General features: G+C 36.9%; 1 protein-coding gene across 5 annotated transcripts in view; it reads left to right on the plus strand.

Moving 5' to 3' along the window:
* Window positions 1-17174, plus strand: part of scml2 (Scm polycomb group protein like 2) — a 216729-nt gene that overhangs the window by 31771 nt on the left and 167784 nt on the right. For 4 of the 5 annotated variants that reach the window (XM_039745029.1, XM_039745026.1, XM_039745030.1 and 1 more), the window contains exon 2: window positions 12753-12860. In XM_039745029.1, the coding sequence (XP_039600963.1) occupies window positions 12839-12860 (22 nt within the window). In that variant the 5' untranslated portion in view covers window positions 12753-12838. The remainder of the gene's footprint in view (window positions 1-12752; window positions 12861-17174) is intronic. The other variant, XM_039745027.1, reaches the window with a different exon arrangement.

The raw sequence follows: 17174 nt of genomic DNA on the forward strand, positions 1-17174 counted from the left end.
GGCTGGGATACTGGGCCATCCATTACAATCTCTAGAAAGCATAGTGTATGCAAACATAATACAAAGACATGCTCAAGCTTTCAGCATATCAAGTGCTTTGAAAACTCTTGTCATGAATAACCAGCTGTTCATCAGATTGCAAATTCTGTGGATCTTTGTCAATATTTTCATGGTGAATCCGCATTTCTGTTAGGTGGTCTCTAGGTAGGTGTCTGTAAGAAATTCTTGCCCTCCGCTAATTTTCTTTACTATGGAGGAACTGCAGTAGCAAATATGCTATAGTAGCAAATGTTGTAGTTATAAGTTCTCCTTGGGTACCAAGACCCTCAGCCTGTCAAAGTATATTTTAGCTATGTATCGTAGCCATGATCTTTCTATCCCTCCATCCTTTTCTGACTATAAATAAGAATACTTAATTTATTTTTATTTTTTTTTGGGACCAGTAGACACAATGCCGAATACAATCAGCGTAAGCAAGTAATTAATGGATATTTGTGTCATGGAAATAATGTTACTAGGACTTAATCCTGCTTGCTTAGCTTTCATGTTGTCTTTTGGACAATGTAATTTAATTGTAGATGGGAGAATTGCACTCATTTATATAACCAACAGTATATGTATATTTTTTGGATCAATGCCATTGCTATTGGGGGGGTAAAAATCCATATTCTGTATTATTCTCTTCATTTTGGATCTAAAACATATTAAAGTATCAGGTGATCTATAGTATGTTCAACATTTCTTTGGGGGGCTGCTACAGAAAAGGAAAGAATTTAACACATTTTAAAGGTGGTTGTGAGGGATCTGTTCATAAAAATGTGTTCTTCAGTATTACCTTTAATTATTCACATTATGTTGGTTCCTCTAGTTCACAAATTACTTGTGCTCCATGAACGTGTTTGTGTTTGAATATAACACTCATTTGCTGTGTAGAACAGTATATATCTAGATCTATCTCTGACAGAGCAGGAGTACTAAATAGAATGAAGTAATCCACACTTTTCGCAGTTAGCATATTGCAGCAGCTATCATTGTAATCATGAAAAATATACAATTAATTGTATAGCCCTACCAGATATTCCTTCGGTTGTGGTTACATGAGAAATATCTCCTGCCTCTTTGGAAAATGTATGTGGCTAACATGGCTTACCATGAACCAGCATATACAATTCCACCTCAGTTGGTAGTGTTTACAATCTGCTAGGTGAAAGCTTACCTAAAGGGCAAACAACATTCCATCGCACTTTCTCAGTAACTCTTGCCTCATTTCCACAAGCAAGAGAAATAGTGAAATGCATCAGCAGATTTTCTTGTTTCATGTGTTGCACAAATTATGTCATGGGTAGAATTCTGCTGAAATTGGTTCCCCTTTTGAAGGTGCATAATAAATATACAAGGTTTAAAATATTTTTTTTTTTTAAGCTGATTCCTAATTTTTAGCCCTGTCTCCTGGTTTGATTTAAAATGTCATTAAGTAGATCTCAGACTAAATATTGTGATTTATATAATATCATGTAGTAACTACATCATCCCTTCTCTAACAGCCCATTTTTTTCTGAATTCTGAGGTTGAATGAAATGCTGCTTAAACTTAATTCATTGTGTTAAATCCCTAGAGGGTAAATTCCTATAGTGTTGTAATTCCAAATGAAGAACAAATCCTTGCAGTGATAATGATGTATTATCTTTATTTTAATTTATCCAGCTCTGTCTTGGTTTTTCATGATGGTCAAAAAATTGGAAACAATAAATTATATCCTAAGGCCAATTGAAAATTTTCTGTTTAACTATAAAAAATGCACACAAAATGAAATCTTGACTAATGTTATATGCAAGCGTTATGGGATGGTACTGATGCTGGTTTCCAAGACTGATACTGATTGCAGACTTTTTTTTTTGTAAATATCTGTCTATATTGCCAGTTCCATTTCAGAAATAAAGACGAATATTCAGTTGTAACCACAAAAAACAAAGCCAGACAACTGAATAATCTAGTATGCTAAACATTGGCTGATATTTTAAATGGCAATACATTTTGTGGTAGATGACTGGGGCTGTTGCCCGGCCTGGATGCCTCCATGTTGGGAGAACCAAGGGAGCCAGCCTATCCAGTGCGTTGCCTCCCCCGAAGCGCTAGATGGCAGCCCCTCTGGGTTGCAGCGGTGCTTAGGACTCCCACAGGGCTTCATGGGAGTTGGAGTTTGGTGCAGCCCTGTTGGGATCTTTGGGCATCTCCAGGGGGTGCTGTAGCTGCTGCTGAGCCCTACAGAGCAGCTCTTCCGCCACATTTGGAAGTGCTGCCGGAAAAAGTCATCAAGCACCTGGAGCACTTCCGGGTGTGCCATAAAAGGAGCCAGCAGCCACTTCACCGAGAACCAGAGTCGGGAGGAGGGAGACAAAGCTTGCTGTAGATGAAAAGAGATAAGGAAGAAGAAAAGTGTTGTGTTGTGCTTGAGACTGTGTATTATACTTGTAGGGATTGGGGAATTTGTTTCCCTCAAGGGATAAAGAAAATCAAACTTGTGTCCTATGCCTGTCTGTGTCAGGGCTGGCCTTTACAATATTCAAAGGAGGAGATGAGTTGTTAGCGATAGTAGTATTGTCACTAACCTGGCTGTTACTTTATTGAGTTTTAAAAGGGCCATGTTATGACCTAAGCAAAAATGAAAAAGTTTGAATAGTTTAAGAATGCAACTAATTGCTCGTCTAAAATATTGGAGCATTAGGAAAAAACAGATGGCAGAATACATTTGTACTGATGAGGAAGGATCTAGGGGTCTCCAGTCAAAGGAGTTAGACTGCTTTCACTATTACCCTTTCAGAGGACCAAGGATTATGGATTAACATTTTTAACACATGTATTCTCGTGACAAGATGTAATTTACATATTCTTGAATAAATATTACATTTTAAATATCTAAACTATCTTTTTTCAAATCAGAATATGATATGCAGTTATTTTTTTCAATTGAATAATATTGAAATGTAATAGTAAATGTAAAATTGCATTTTATCAGTACATTTTCTCAATTCAAAGGAATCACAGTAATTCTGATTCTTGACTAGTCAAAATGTCCTTGGAAATTTTTTTTAATCTCCTAAATGCTGGATTAGTTTATTCTCTTTTTAAATTTAGCTTATTCTTTCTAACTGGCGTGCCATCAACAAATCATTCCTACCTTGAGTATGATGCTGCCAGCACACTCTGTTTGCTACAACACTGTAGTAAAGCAGGTTGATAATGAAGTGACAGTAAAATATGTAATTGGCTGAACGAGCATATATTTTCTTTCTTATTTGTAAAATGTACTACCACAACCTCACTTTGTGGAGAAAAAATAAATTTTGAACTATACAGTGTTAAATGGTGATGCTTCTTTAAATGATACATTTTTCTAGTGTTACTTGATTTTCTTCTGAATCAATGTCTAATTTAAAAATAATTGCATGTCTTTTAAAATTTGGCTTTCTATAGTAGATGTACAGTATATCACTCTGAATGGCAAGGCAGTTTAAAATGCCAGACCGGTTCAGAGACTTCACTTTAAATGCATTTATTTTTATACATAGCAGATGTATGCATGTGTTCTTTGAAATAAACCATGAAAAGTGTTATCATCATGACTTTCAGTTCACAAGACATCTTGGTATGTACAAATATATGCGTTTATTTTCTTTCGTCTTTTCTTCCATTGAAAACTTAACATAATAAACTCACCCACAGATGATCTTTTATTAAATTTAGAGTGCTTTAATTTCTGCAAATAATGATTAAACAAGCTTAGCTTCATATTTGTAGGCTTTTTGTGGTTGTTAGCATTATAGTTTTATTTGATGGTTGAAGTATTCAGCATACAATTTGTGCTATATATTATATGTAATTGTAGCTAAAATGTTAATTTTAAACTAAAATGTACTCTTGTAGCTTTCAAATGACTATTTTAAAACTGAAAGTATGCCTCACTTCATACTTCTATAACATAGTTGTGTAAATCTTCATCCTGAATGACATGGCATAAATAAAACTTTATCAAACTTCCTTTTTACAACGATGACTTGTAATAAAACATATGTTAGACATAAATGTAATTATTAATGACAGGAAACAAAGTACACGAGAAGCATTAAATATAGAAATAATATTACTCTTGACCTTTTGTTGCTAAAGGAAATAGTTCAACTTCATGGGTTATTGTATTCTGGAAGATGCAAAGCAAGTTTTCAATTACCCTTTTATCTGTCTTTGGTTCCCCAGAGTGTCATTAATTTCTTTTAAAGTAATCTTTTAGGTCTCAAATGTACATTTTTCTAGTTGCACCTGTGTTTCTTTTGTGCATTGCTTAAAGAAGCTATATGACCATATACATCTTCACTTCTGATTACAGTGTCTGTGGAATAGTTGAACCAATTTGGATTTGTTTTACGTGGGATTAAATTTGTGTTTTTTGCTAAAAGAAAATCATGCAAGAAAATGTTACTTTTCATGTTCTTGAAGGTGCATCCTCTCAAAGAACAGAGACTCCGTAAGATCAGCCCCTGTACCATAATGTTTGATAACTGGCAGCATCAGTTTTTGCTTGATATGATTGTTTTGAGCTAATACACAATCATGGTTTGTCATTGGTTTCAGGAAGATTTTTGATTGAAAATGAGAGGGAGAAAAAATCTCAAACTCTGATCAGCATGCCTAGTATCTAATAGTATTCAAAGAAACCAATGCGTTTTTTTGTTTGGTTATAATTCTTTATTGGCATGTGTATGGGCAGGTGTAAAGGCCCGTGTCCTTGGTAAGGGCTAAATCCTTTTGGCCAGATGACTGAGTCAGAGCATTTTTGAAAAGACCAAGCTTCTGGGGTGCTCGTAGTCAGCCATGGTAGCCACTTACAGACAGTGGTCTGAGAAGCAAAAAGAAAAACATGAACCACAGATGGGGTGTCTGGTGGCCAAGACTCATCGATGTGAGGGGCCACTAAAACCTAATCCCATCTAGTAAGAAAAAATTGAAGGGCTACTTTTGCACAGGTTGCAGATAATTTTATTGATGGTTATATGATTAAGGTGGCACAATGCGTTAAACCCTGCTGTATATGAGTCTGTGTAGCCTGAGGCAAGTCAAAATGCTCATGATATCTCCCCCCTCCCCCATCCCCCACTGTTAAGTGCCTACAATGGGCATGCAAATGTAGGAACTGGACCTTGATCAATGGAAGAATTTTGCCTGGTCTGATGTGTCCTGTTTTCTGGTACATTCTGTGGATGACCAGGTATGTGTGTGTAGTTTACTGGGAGAAGAGATGGCACCAGAATGCACTGTGGGAAGTGGATAATCCAGAAGATGTAGTATAATGCTGTTGGGAAATGTTCTGCTGAGAAATACTTATGCTGGGTATTCATGTGGCTATTTATTTGGTGCATTCCACCCATTGTTGCAGTCCAGGTACATCCTTTCACGGCATTGGTATTCCCCGATCGATGTTGCATCTTTCAGCAGGGTACTGTTCTCTGCCTACTTTACACATTATTTGGGAATGACTTAAGGAACATGATGAACAGGTCAGGGTGTTTCTCTGGAATTCATATTCTCCAGATCCTTAGTGGGTTAGAGCTGTTTTGGCAGCAAATGGAGGAGCAAAGGTATATTTTTAGTTTATCAGTGTATTTGCTACTGTGAAGCCCCTGCATCAAACACAGTGAGCGTCTTAACACACTATAACTTTTGTAGCAAATTGTTTCCCTTTCTTCCTCCTTCCCAACATTCCATTAACCACGGAATGTGTTTACATGCACATGGAAAACCTGGGGTAATTTTAATAACCTGATAAACGGTAAAACCTGGTTTCATAAAAATCTGTGTGTACATGTGTAAATTTTCTAAAGTTGTCTTTTGCCATAATACTTGGTTAACTGCACAAAAAAAGTTAAATTATCATTGGCCACCATGAATCTGAAAACAAGCATAAAGCCTTTCATGACAATCTTGTGTTTTATAAGTATTTTTAGTCCTTCATGTGCTGTGAAGTAAATGACACCTAGTCTTGTTTTAGACACCCAGCTGGTACCAGTGATGATTTCACTATATGAAGTGGCCAGACCACTCAGTTTCAACATACTGTATCTATAGCAGATAACTAGATGAAAACTAAATGATTTTACAGAGCACACTGTTTTCTGCTTGGCTACGTAGCGATTTCTAAAATACGGAGATTATTGCAACCAGGAGAAAGAGAATGATGTAATCAGCTGAGCATTTCCCTCAGTAAATTTATCTTTATAATCTGTGAATAACAAGTAGTGCCGGGAGGTATACCGGTTCATACCGAAAACTGTTTTTTTATTTTTGTTATGATATGGATTTTTCTTTTACGGCAACACTGGTTTAAATAGCCTAAACAACGTTCAGAGTATGGGTCAGTGGGAAACTGTTTAAGGGGGGACCTTTTTCACTGATGCACCGCTAAACGCATGCATGAGTTAGTGGAGGTATTGTGCAGTGAAAATGGACAGAGAGTTGTGGCGCAGTGGTAGCACTGCTGCCTCGCAGTAAGGAGACTTGGGTTTGCTTCCCAGGTCCTTCCTGCATGGAGTTTGCATGTTTCTCCCATGTCTGTGTGGGCTTCCTCCCACATTCCAAAGACATGCAGGTTAGGTTCATTGGCGATTAGGGCTGTGCGATATGACCAAAATCTTATATCCCGATATTTCATATCACGATATAGTACATTTTCTTTGTATTCAGTGAATAGTTTATATAATCACCACTCCTTTTTTTTTTCATTTAAATTAAAAAAATCAAAAATGAGAAGTACTCAATTTGTAATTATTTCTGTTCTTTTATTTAGAACATTTGAGCAAATGTTTGACTTAGAATGTAAACATAAAATGTTAATGTATCAAATCTAAAACACTTTTCAAAAACAAATTACTAAAGGCCCAATATAAAATACTGCTATATAAAATGCCTGACATAAACAAAATGTGAACTGTAGCAACAATAACTCTCACAACATATATTAAATATTAAAGGATCAAAGCACTAACAACTAAACTATATAAGGCCAATAAACCCTTTAAACAAAATAAATACAAGTCTAACATTAACTGTCAAAACCAAATGTAAACATTGTACTTCAAACTGTAGCAGCAATAAGGCTTACGACAAAAATATATTAAATATATAATATTAAATATAATATTTTTTAGGCTACATTCTAGTAAAATGTTAATTTGCACATCGTAGTGTGGCAAATCTCCGTTAATGAGTTACAGCTGATCGCCCCGTGCGTGGGACTGGACGGCGCTAACGTGTTGATGCCGCCCAGCCCCAAGCACGGGCGATCCGCTGTAACTCGTTAACGGAGATTTGCCGTGTTAATGCAGTTGTGGCGTAAACGTAATTTTAACAAGATTAACGCTGACAGCAAACGCTGCAGGGAAAATGATGCCTTAAGCAAATTGTTTTGGTAGCAATTAATCTTCCAAGCTTTTAACATGCTCGTTTAAATAGTACCTTTACAACTGTAATATCCTACGTGGCCTGCCTCTCAGTTGTAAACTCTGCATGCTCGCTCACGTGCTTTTTGCGGAGGTGTAGAAGAGGTTTGTCGTGTTGGAGTCTGTGGTAGCGATCGGTTTGTAGCATAATTTGCACAGTACCGTTTTCTGGTCCGTGTCAGACTTTTCAAATCCAAACCATCTCCATACTACAGAGGTAGCCCCTCGTTTAGGAACAAGGTCCTTCTGTGTGGAGCTACCTGGTGTTGCCTCGTCTTCATCAGCCATGCTCGTGTGTCTGCATCCACGTGGTGGCCATCAAAACAATGAAAAAAACATTGCCGTAAACAGTTTATTTTGAGACACCACGAAACAAACGATAGCGTAATGTGCAGCGATAGACGTTTTCATATTGTCATCCAATATATATCGTTATATCGAACAGCCCTATTGGCGATCCTAAATTGTCCCTAGTGTGTGTTTGTGTGTGTCTGTGTGTGTGTTTTATTTATTTGTAGGCACCTTTCTAAACGCTCAAGGACACCAAACAATAGATAAAACACAGATTATAATTAAAATCAGACAGATCAATTGATTGGCTCCAGCAGACCCCCCCGATGACCCTGTGTTAGGATATAGTGGGTTGGAAAATGACTGACTGACATTCCGAAACTGAAGCTGTAGCAGACGATAAAGTTGAACATGACGACACAGAAGAACTTTTGCCGAAAAAAGAAGCCGTGTCTGTTATCTGGAGATACTTTGGTTTTAAAAGGGTTGGATTTGGACCAAACAGCTATTTACTGCAAATGCTGTTGAGCTAAAGTTGTCGCCGGAGGCTGCAAAACAAGCAATTTGCTGCACCACCTTAGCCGCAAAAATGCTTTGGAGTACCATGAATGTATGGAACTAAGATTGACACCCTCTATGTCCTCAGGTAAAACTGTAAAGCTAGAGGACACTCCAGTCAGACGTCACTTGTAGACGCATTTGCTAGAGGTACTGCCTATGTCAAAAAAAAGCAAGAGGTGGATCGAGATAACCAATGCCATTACAATCCATATAGCTAATGTGTCAGTGGACAGAGGTTACTAACATTAACAGAAAGTGTAGTTGGTTTAAAAAAAAATATTTTTTATTCCTATTCTAAGACATGTTCAGTGCAGTACAACTTTTGACAAGCACCTTTGGATATTTTACTAAGTCTAAATGCGATGGTTGAAAATATGCTGGCAAAATTTGTTCAATTAATAGTTCTATATTTTGACTGCAACTGTCATGCAGTGTGAATTCTTCTCTTTATTTGTGCCACCCATTGAAAACTATCACTTTATGGGGTCATGCAAGCCTTTATTAATACTTGTGTTCACATTAAAATGTTTTTTTGTACAATGTGCAATTCTTATGACAGTGGAATAGGTTATTCTCAGCCAGTCTACTGCAGTAATTGCAGTGGAAAATGTGGTTAGCATCCACTCATGCATGGGTTGGGGGTGTTTGGGGAAATACTGTTCAATACAGTGAAACCGGTATAATTTAGAAAAATACTGTGAAATAGAATTTTGGTCATACCGCCCAGCACTTTTGACTAAAGACAAAATCAAAGAGCAAGTTCTAGATTGGTGGGCAAGTGTTATTGTGCACTTACATGACAGACTTCACGGGAGCATGCCTCCAACTCCACTTTATGGGGCCCTGCAAACCTGTATTAATACTTGTGTGCACACTAAAATGTTTTTTTGTACAATTCTCTTAACGGTAGAATAGGTTATTCTTAGCCAGTCTACTGCCGTAATTGGAATGGAAAATGTGGTTAACATCCACTCATGCATGGGGAAATAAATACCGTTGAATACAGTGAAACCAGTATAATTTTGAAAAATACTTTGATATAATTTTGGTCATACTGCCCAGCACTAATAACAAGGTTATTAAAACATACTGATCAACACTTTAGAGTTGGCTACTGCTTTAGTGCTGCCGTTCTATAGATACTGGTAATGGTGGTATATTGAGGACCCAGAGGAATGTAGCTGTAGGCAACAGAAATACAGGTAAAATTCCATTACAATGAACTGCCAGGGACCTAAAAAATATTTTGTTGTAATGAGATTCTGTATTTGTTGCTGTTGTGCTTTCTTTAACTTGCATCCAGGTGTTTGCAATAATTTCAATAGCTTCTTTTGCGTTAATTTTAATCTTCTCCAGTCTACAAGTTATACTGACGAGAATTTTTCTCAACATTTCCTTGCAATAATACACTTTCAGGTTGCGAATGATGCCCAAATCCAATGGCTGAAGCACTGCTGTGCAATTGGATGGGAGGAATTCAATGCGAACATTATATAAATGCGGAGGCATGTTGTGGGCAGCACAGTTATCAATCAGATGCTGAATCATCCTTTTCTTCTTCATACTGTGAGGTTTCTGAACTCTTTTGGGATCCCCCCACCCACCGGAAATGTCACACTGAAGTGCATCCTGAAGCACGATTGCCGTGTCTGTGTAAGATTGTTTGATTGTCGCCGGGCCAGGGCAACAGCAGGCTCACTGCTGTGCAGTGAGGCGCCACAGAAGCGAATCCTAAAAGGTTGTGGTTTTGAAATAAGTCCCTGTCTTACACCACAAAACATGAGGCTGAGTCTCAGTACTTTAGCAAAACCAGCTTTATTCCGCTTGAAACAGGAACAGCACGGTTATTTATTGTAGCGGGATCTGCCACTCTTCTATACACAGACACAGCAGTCAGACAGGGTTGTGACCAGGTTAGTGGCCAAGTAATCATGTTCCCTGCATTTACAATGTTCTTTGCATCACCCAGCGAGAACTTTTCTGTTTGCTTCAGTTAAGAGACACAGCAGAGTTGTGAGCCTGCTGTTGCTCCGGCAACAGATAAACAGTCCTCCACAGATGTGGTGATCGCACTTTGGGACACTCTTCGGGTGTGTTTTCCAGTTGGGGGAGGTCCCAAGAGAGTTTAGAAACCTCACATTTTCTTGAATGAGTGCCGCATTAATAGGAATGTTTCTTGAATGAGCATCACTGAACCACATAAAAACTGCTTTTTTGATGTCTTCAGATGCAGCAGTTCGCATACATTTGCAATGCAAGATTTTTTTTTTTTTGCTTGACCTTTCAAGAAAGGTGACAGTGTCGATGGCGAAATTCCTAATTCACTGGCAACATCTTTTTTCATTTTGCGGCAATCGAGGGCTGCAAAAATGTTACTTTTTTTTCTAATATGAACTGTTAGCATTTTTTCGTGTCTATCGTTTCTATAGGAGGGTGACAATGAGTTACATTCCAATGGATGTTTTTCAAAAAAGGTATCACTGAAAACCACAGACAACAAACAGCAAAAAAAAACAATACAAGGAAAATTCGAAGAAAAATTTTTTTTTTTTTTAACAATGTTTTTGTTTGGGAATTGTTGCGCACTACTGAGTTGCGACCACAGAAGTAACCGCTCTGTGGATGATTCATTCAGGCATTTCAGGTTCTTTAGGGAACTTCATACCGGCTGAATGTACTTCGTAGTAACAAGATTACTATAGACTTATGTCATATGGGGAAACTGTAGGGACCATAAAAATACTTCGTTGTAATAAAAATTTCGTTGTAAACATATTCGTTGTAAGGGAAGTTTACCTGTATATCTTAATTAGGCTGATGTTTAACCAGTCATTAGTAATTTTACCGACATTTCTTCTGTGTCGTAACTGAACTTTGAGTGATAGGCGGAAAGAGACTCATAGTTTAAATTGTGTACCTTTCTGCTTTGCCTTTTGGTTATGTCAGTTTGAGTGCTCACTATCCAAACATAAAATCTTTTCAATTCAGTTTTGAATGTTTAGTCTGTACTATATATTTGAGCACATTCAGAATTTGCTTGTGATAACATATGATACTGGACTAAAAAATGAGTGGGTTAAGTAATAAAAATGCCTTGTATTACATGCCTTTGAGTTTTTGAGTATTACCTGTTGGTTCTTACTCAGTGTTGGCTCTTGTTTAGAGTATCTAAATTACAATTACCCTCATTAACATGCCTTTTTAAATCTGCCTCTGGTAAGTATTTGCTAACAGGTTAAGATCAAAGACTTTCAGCATGGATTATAAAATCTATTTATTCCTATTTTTGGTTTTAGTGACTCTTTTAAACACCTAAGGTCTATAATACTTATTTTTATAAAATGCAATTTTTTTTTCTTGTTTCTGAGTAACAATTTACATTTATTTATCTGCAGTTGATTCTGATAACAAAGGCCATTTACCCTAGCTCTGCCAGCCCACTACAGATCTATTTCAGATCAGTTAGCATCACTTTTGCAACAGATTAACAGAAAACCATCATTCTGTTTTTCATTTTCTGGGTTTTGTTAAGAATGTATTTGTTTAAGAAGCTAGGAGGTATCATGATGTTGTTTAATGGTTAGCGCTGCTGCTACCTCACAATTACAGAGCCTTGGGTTTGCATTCTATCCTGAGCATTGTCTGTGTGGATTTTGCACATTTTTTTCCACGTCTGGTTGGTATTTCTGCTGGTACTCGCACATTTTTGGAATGTGTGAGAGAAAACAGGCCTAGGTTAATTGGTAACACTAAATTGCACCCTCTGCTGCTGGAATAGGCTGTGGTTCCTTACAAGTAAGCAATGGATGGAAATATAAAATCGATCGATTAGCCTAATTACAAAGCATTTTTGGGAAAAAGTGTGTTTTATAGTCAAAGTTTCTTGTTTACCAAATTCCTATTGTCTTATACTATAAAAGAAGATATCCCCTCATCCCATGCACTTTCTCTGCTATCGTATTGCCTGTTTTTAACCTTCTTCGGCTTACTTCAGTATACTGTGTAACATTAGTCTGTATGACACATCACAATTCTTTAACACCTATATGTAAGGCTCACATTATAATGAGACAATAAATTTTTGTAATTTCCTTGTATAAAAATTATTTGTACTTTTGCACAGCGTCAAAGGAAAGGAATAAAGACAAGTACAACTGGATATAAAGCACAACTAGAAGATTCTCATACAACAGCAGTAAGCTATTGAGAAGCAGACTTTTTAAATTATCCTTCAAATTTTTATGAGGTCTGGAGAAAATCAATCTTTAGGGCATACAAAGACTTGTACTTTCCACCTCATCCATTATCAAGTTACAGCCTCTCCTTTATCTAACAGATACATTGTCAACTTATGGTGGATATGTTTGATGTTTAGCTTTTATAATACTGGTAATCATTTTTGTTTTCCAGTAGGCTAGCAGCATTGGTCTCTGTTTGTACTAAGACATTAAAGTGGTGGCTCCTGGAAAAGGAGAGAAGAGACCCAAGCAGTCACTATGGGAAGACCATCAGCAAAAGGTGAGTGCAAGGTATTTAGTGTTTTGTATGGAAAATAATCTAGGATTTAAACTTTACTGTACTATATTTACTAATTATTAGCATTCTTTACAGGGATATCAGTTTTTTTTTTTGTTTTTTTGCTTTTATACATGTCCATTATAACTGTTTGCTTTTGTTCATTGAAGAAATAGTTGTGAATTTGCTCACCTGGCAAAATTTCTAATAGTTGTCCAGGTGATTCAAGTGAAAGCACTTCAGTTTGCAAACACGTATTTGGTCATGAATACTGTAATAGAGATCCATATCCCAGCAACTGGTGTTCATTTTGTTGCCTCTGGTTAGTTCATGTTCATTGCTTTTTCAAATGAAGACCCTGGGCACATTGTTAACATTTTACAATTTTATTTTATCATAAGACACAAACATGTTATAAAAATAATTTTAATTTTAATAATTAGAAATTTGAATGTAGTTAATTTGCCATTTTGAAAACACTGAATGCAGTAGCAGCAAAGTTTTTTAAATGCTCAGTGGTGTGAAAGTATCTGGTTATCAGGTCAAAAAAAGGTATTATGTATTTTGCAAAATAAGTGCATCCAAAACAGACTGAAGTTCTTGATCTTGGAAAGGTCTATAAAACAATAGACAAAGAATTTAGCTTGTAGCTGTCTAATGTAAAGCAAGTGGAATTTTCTCTATTTTTAGTGTTAGGAGGCCTAAAGTGCATGCCAGTGGGGCATACCCACGCATTTCTATGTAAAATTTGGGAATATTAATATGCATTGTTTTAACTCTTGACAGCTAATACAGTGTGCTTTACAAAAGCATGTTCTAGTTTTGTATCAGTCCTACATCATTAAACAAAGTGATTTTGTGTTTTTCATTTAAGTTCTTTCTTATAAGCAATATTCTGATCTGTTTTTATGGTTAATAGGAGCTATCTTCCTGTAAGCTAAAGTAAAAAGCATGCTTTGATAGCAGTTCTAGTGCTTTGAAGTATTATTTTTTTAAATTGTCAGATATTAATGTAACATTTCACTTACACCATTGATATGACAGCACCAGCACTTGCACCTTTTAGCTGCACTTAACACATTTAGGATATACAGACAAAAATGTGCATTGGATGTAGGATGAGAGTTTAATACTGGCGTATGTAAATGTGAACAGCATATTTAATGGTCATGATTCTCTTGAGAGCAAATGTGTATACTGAGACATGGGGGCATCTCACATTAAACAATAACTTCTCTGAATTTGTTTTTCTTTTAGCCATTAGGCATTCATGAATCCTTTAGACTGTGTATATCTTCAATCTATGTGACTCTAATTTGTAAAACTCTTGTGTTACTGATAGCTTACTACTATACATGAGCATCAAAATAAAAAAAAGAAAAGTTGCTGAAATTAGTGATGGTTATAGCTACACTATATCAAGTGACTGAATGAATTAAATGATTATTTAGACTTTTTTTATTCAGAGTGACTTACAGGTAAAAAGTGCAACACCTATTCCACAAAGAGAACAGGAGGTAATTTAAAATGTTTCAAATTACATTAAAATAAGTAAGTAGGTTATAATATGTGTGTGGTCTATATCGAAAAGAGAGACTGAGTGAAGAGTCAGTGTGTCCGGGCTCGCGAGTTAAAAACCAAGATCCAGGCCTTTAATGACCTCTCAGACTCAGCAATGTGTGTGTCTATAGAGAGTGTGTCAACCTTATTGAGAAGTTTACTTACTTTGGCAGCGACATTCATGTCTCTGGTGACTCTTCCTATGAAGTCAGTAGTCCGATTGGGAGAGCATGGGGGATGGTCATGAGGTCACTGGAAAGGAGAGTGTGGAGCCCTCAATATCTTTGCAAAAGGACGAAGGTCCAAGTCTTCAGAGTCCTGGTGCGCCCTGTCTTGCTATATGGTTGTTAGACATGGATGCTATCCAGTGACCTGAGACAAAGACTGGACTCATTCAGTTCTGTGTCTCTTCGGAGAATCCTTGGGTACCATTGGTGTGACTTTCTGTCGAATGAGCGGATGCTCATGGAGTCCCAAATGAGACATATTACCTGCATTGTGAGGAAGCGCCAGTTATGGTACTGCAGCCATGTGGCACGATTCCCTGAGGGTGATCTGGCTCGCAGGATCCTCATTGTTGAGGACCCGAGTGGCAGAACCAGGTCAAGGGGGCACCCACGTAACATCTGGTTGTGGCAGATAGGTCATTTCCAGAGGGTGGGACTGGACCACGTGTCTACCTTGAGGGTTGCAAACCAGGATCCCAAGTTGTTTCGTCATGTGGTGGGTGCAGCAACGCACTGTACCAGTGCATGCTCCCCAACTTAACTTGACTTGTCGTTTTACAGTATTTTAGCTTTACAGATATTTTCAAGTAAATAGATACAGACACATTATTTCTGGGCCATTAGTAATTTCATGCCATAGAATTCATCTAGCTGTTTCCCCGTTGCCTCTCACATGCACCATTTACAATAAAACTTTTCTGTGAAAAGTGCCAGAAATATATTTAATATGTTTTTAAAATGTATTATTATAAGCATGTCTCTCACATTCAAAAAATAATTTATTACACTAGAAGATTTGCTGCTTTAAAGTAGAACATTTAGGAAGTTTTCACTTGTGTATCCCATTGTTGTCTATTGAGTACCTTGGGAAAATATGGTGTATGAAATTGATAAATACAGATTAATTTAACAGCAGGCATCTTGTAAAACAAGCTCATATGATACTCAGGATGTGACACAAGTAATTTGTAGAGCAGTGTGATACTAACTCTGATCCAGTGTCCTGGGTTCAAATTAAATGCCTTGAAAGGTTCAATTTTCACCCCACATGTGCATGGAAGGCAATTTGTAATTCTAAATCGGTCCAGTGCAACTTTTTCTAGACTGTAAAAAAAAATTGTCCTTTCGAAGTTATGTAAATTGATTTTTTTTGAGTTGTGGTTTCCATCCTTACCATGTTGGCTCAAATAAAAAAAAATCGTGTCAGTTAAATATGTTGTTCTAATAACATATTTTCTGTTTTATTAATTACTGTTTAGTTAACTACTAAGACAGTATTTGGAAACTAAACACAATTGTATATTTTATGCTCTACAAATTAGAACTAACAGAGCATTTATTAAATAATGCAGGACAAAAATGAAATTCTTTAAATGTTTTATTAACGCATCATTTTAATGTATTATCAACAGATATAATTGTGCAGCTGCAATATTACTGTGCATTTAAGCTGCACAGAAAACAATGCTCTCTCTAAGAGCAGTAGAAGGAAGAGTCCTGGTGGTTTCGAACTTCTTCGACTTATGAATGATGCAGGCCACTGTGCTCATTGGGACCTTCAAAGCAGCAGAAATTTTTCTGTAACCTTCCCCAGATTTGTGCCTCGAGACAATCCTGTCTTGGAGGTCTGCAGACAATTCCTTTGACTTCAGGCTTGGTTTGTTCTCTGACATAATCTGTCAACTGAGGGACCTTATATAGACAGGTGTATGCCTTTCCAAATCATGTCCAATCAACTGAATTTACCACAGGTTGACTCCAATTAAGTTGCAGAAACATCTCAAGGATGATCAGGGGAAACAGGATGAATCTGAGCTCAATTCTGAGCTTCATGGCAAAGGCTGTGAATACTTATGTACATGTGCTTTCTCAATTTTTTTATTTTTAATAAATATGCAAAATTCTTAAACTTTTTTCACGTTGTCATTATGGGGTGTTGTGTGTAGAATTCTGAGGAAAAAATGAATTTAATCCATTTTGGAATAAGGCTATAACATAACAAAATGTGGAAAAAGTGATGCACTGTGAATTCTTTCTGGACACACAGTGCATCCGGAAAGAATTCATGCACACACATGTATGTGTGTGTGTCGGTGTGTGTACGTACGTACATTGCAGACTTTCGTTTAAGGCTATTTGCGTACATTTTGGTATCGCCATGTAAAAATGAGAACACTTTCTCTACATGGTCACCGCATTTCTGGGTACTATAATGTTTGAGACAATTGGTGTCACAGATGTTTGTGATTACTCAGGTGTGTTTCATTGCTTAATAAGTGAATGCATAATACCTTTAGAGTCTTATGTTGAACAATGGCAACTGCTGTGCCAGTGAACGTTATGAGGCTGAAAAACAAGAATAAAACCATTCGAGATATTGGCACAACCTTAGGATTATCTAAATCAGGTGACTGGAATATCAGTAAGAATAAAGAACACACTGGTGAGCTCAGTAATCACAAATGGACTGGTTGGACAAGGAAGACCTCCACTGCTCATGACATTAGAATCTTCACTCTGGTAAAGAAAA

This window comes from Polypterus senegalus, chromosome 2 (assembly GCF_016835505.1).
Source record: "Polypterus senegalus isolate Bchr_013 chromosome 2, ASM1683550v1, whole genome shotgun sequence".
NCBI lineage: Eukaryota > Metazoa > Chordata > Cladistia > Polypteriformes > Polypteridae > Polypterus > Polypterus senegalus.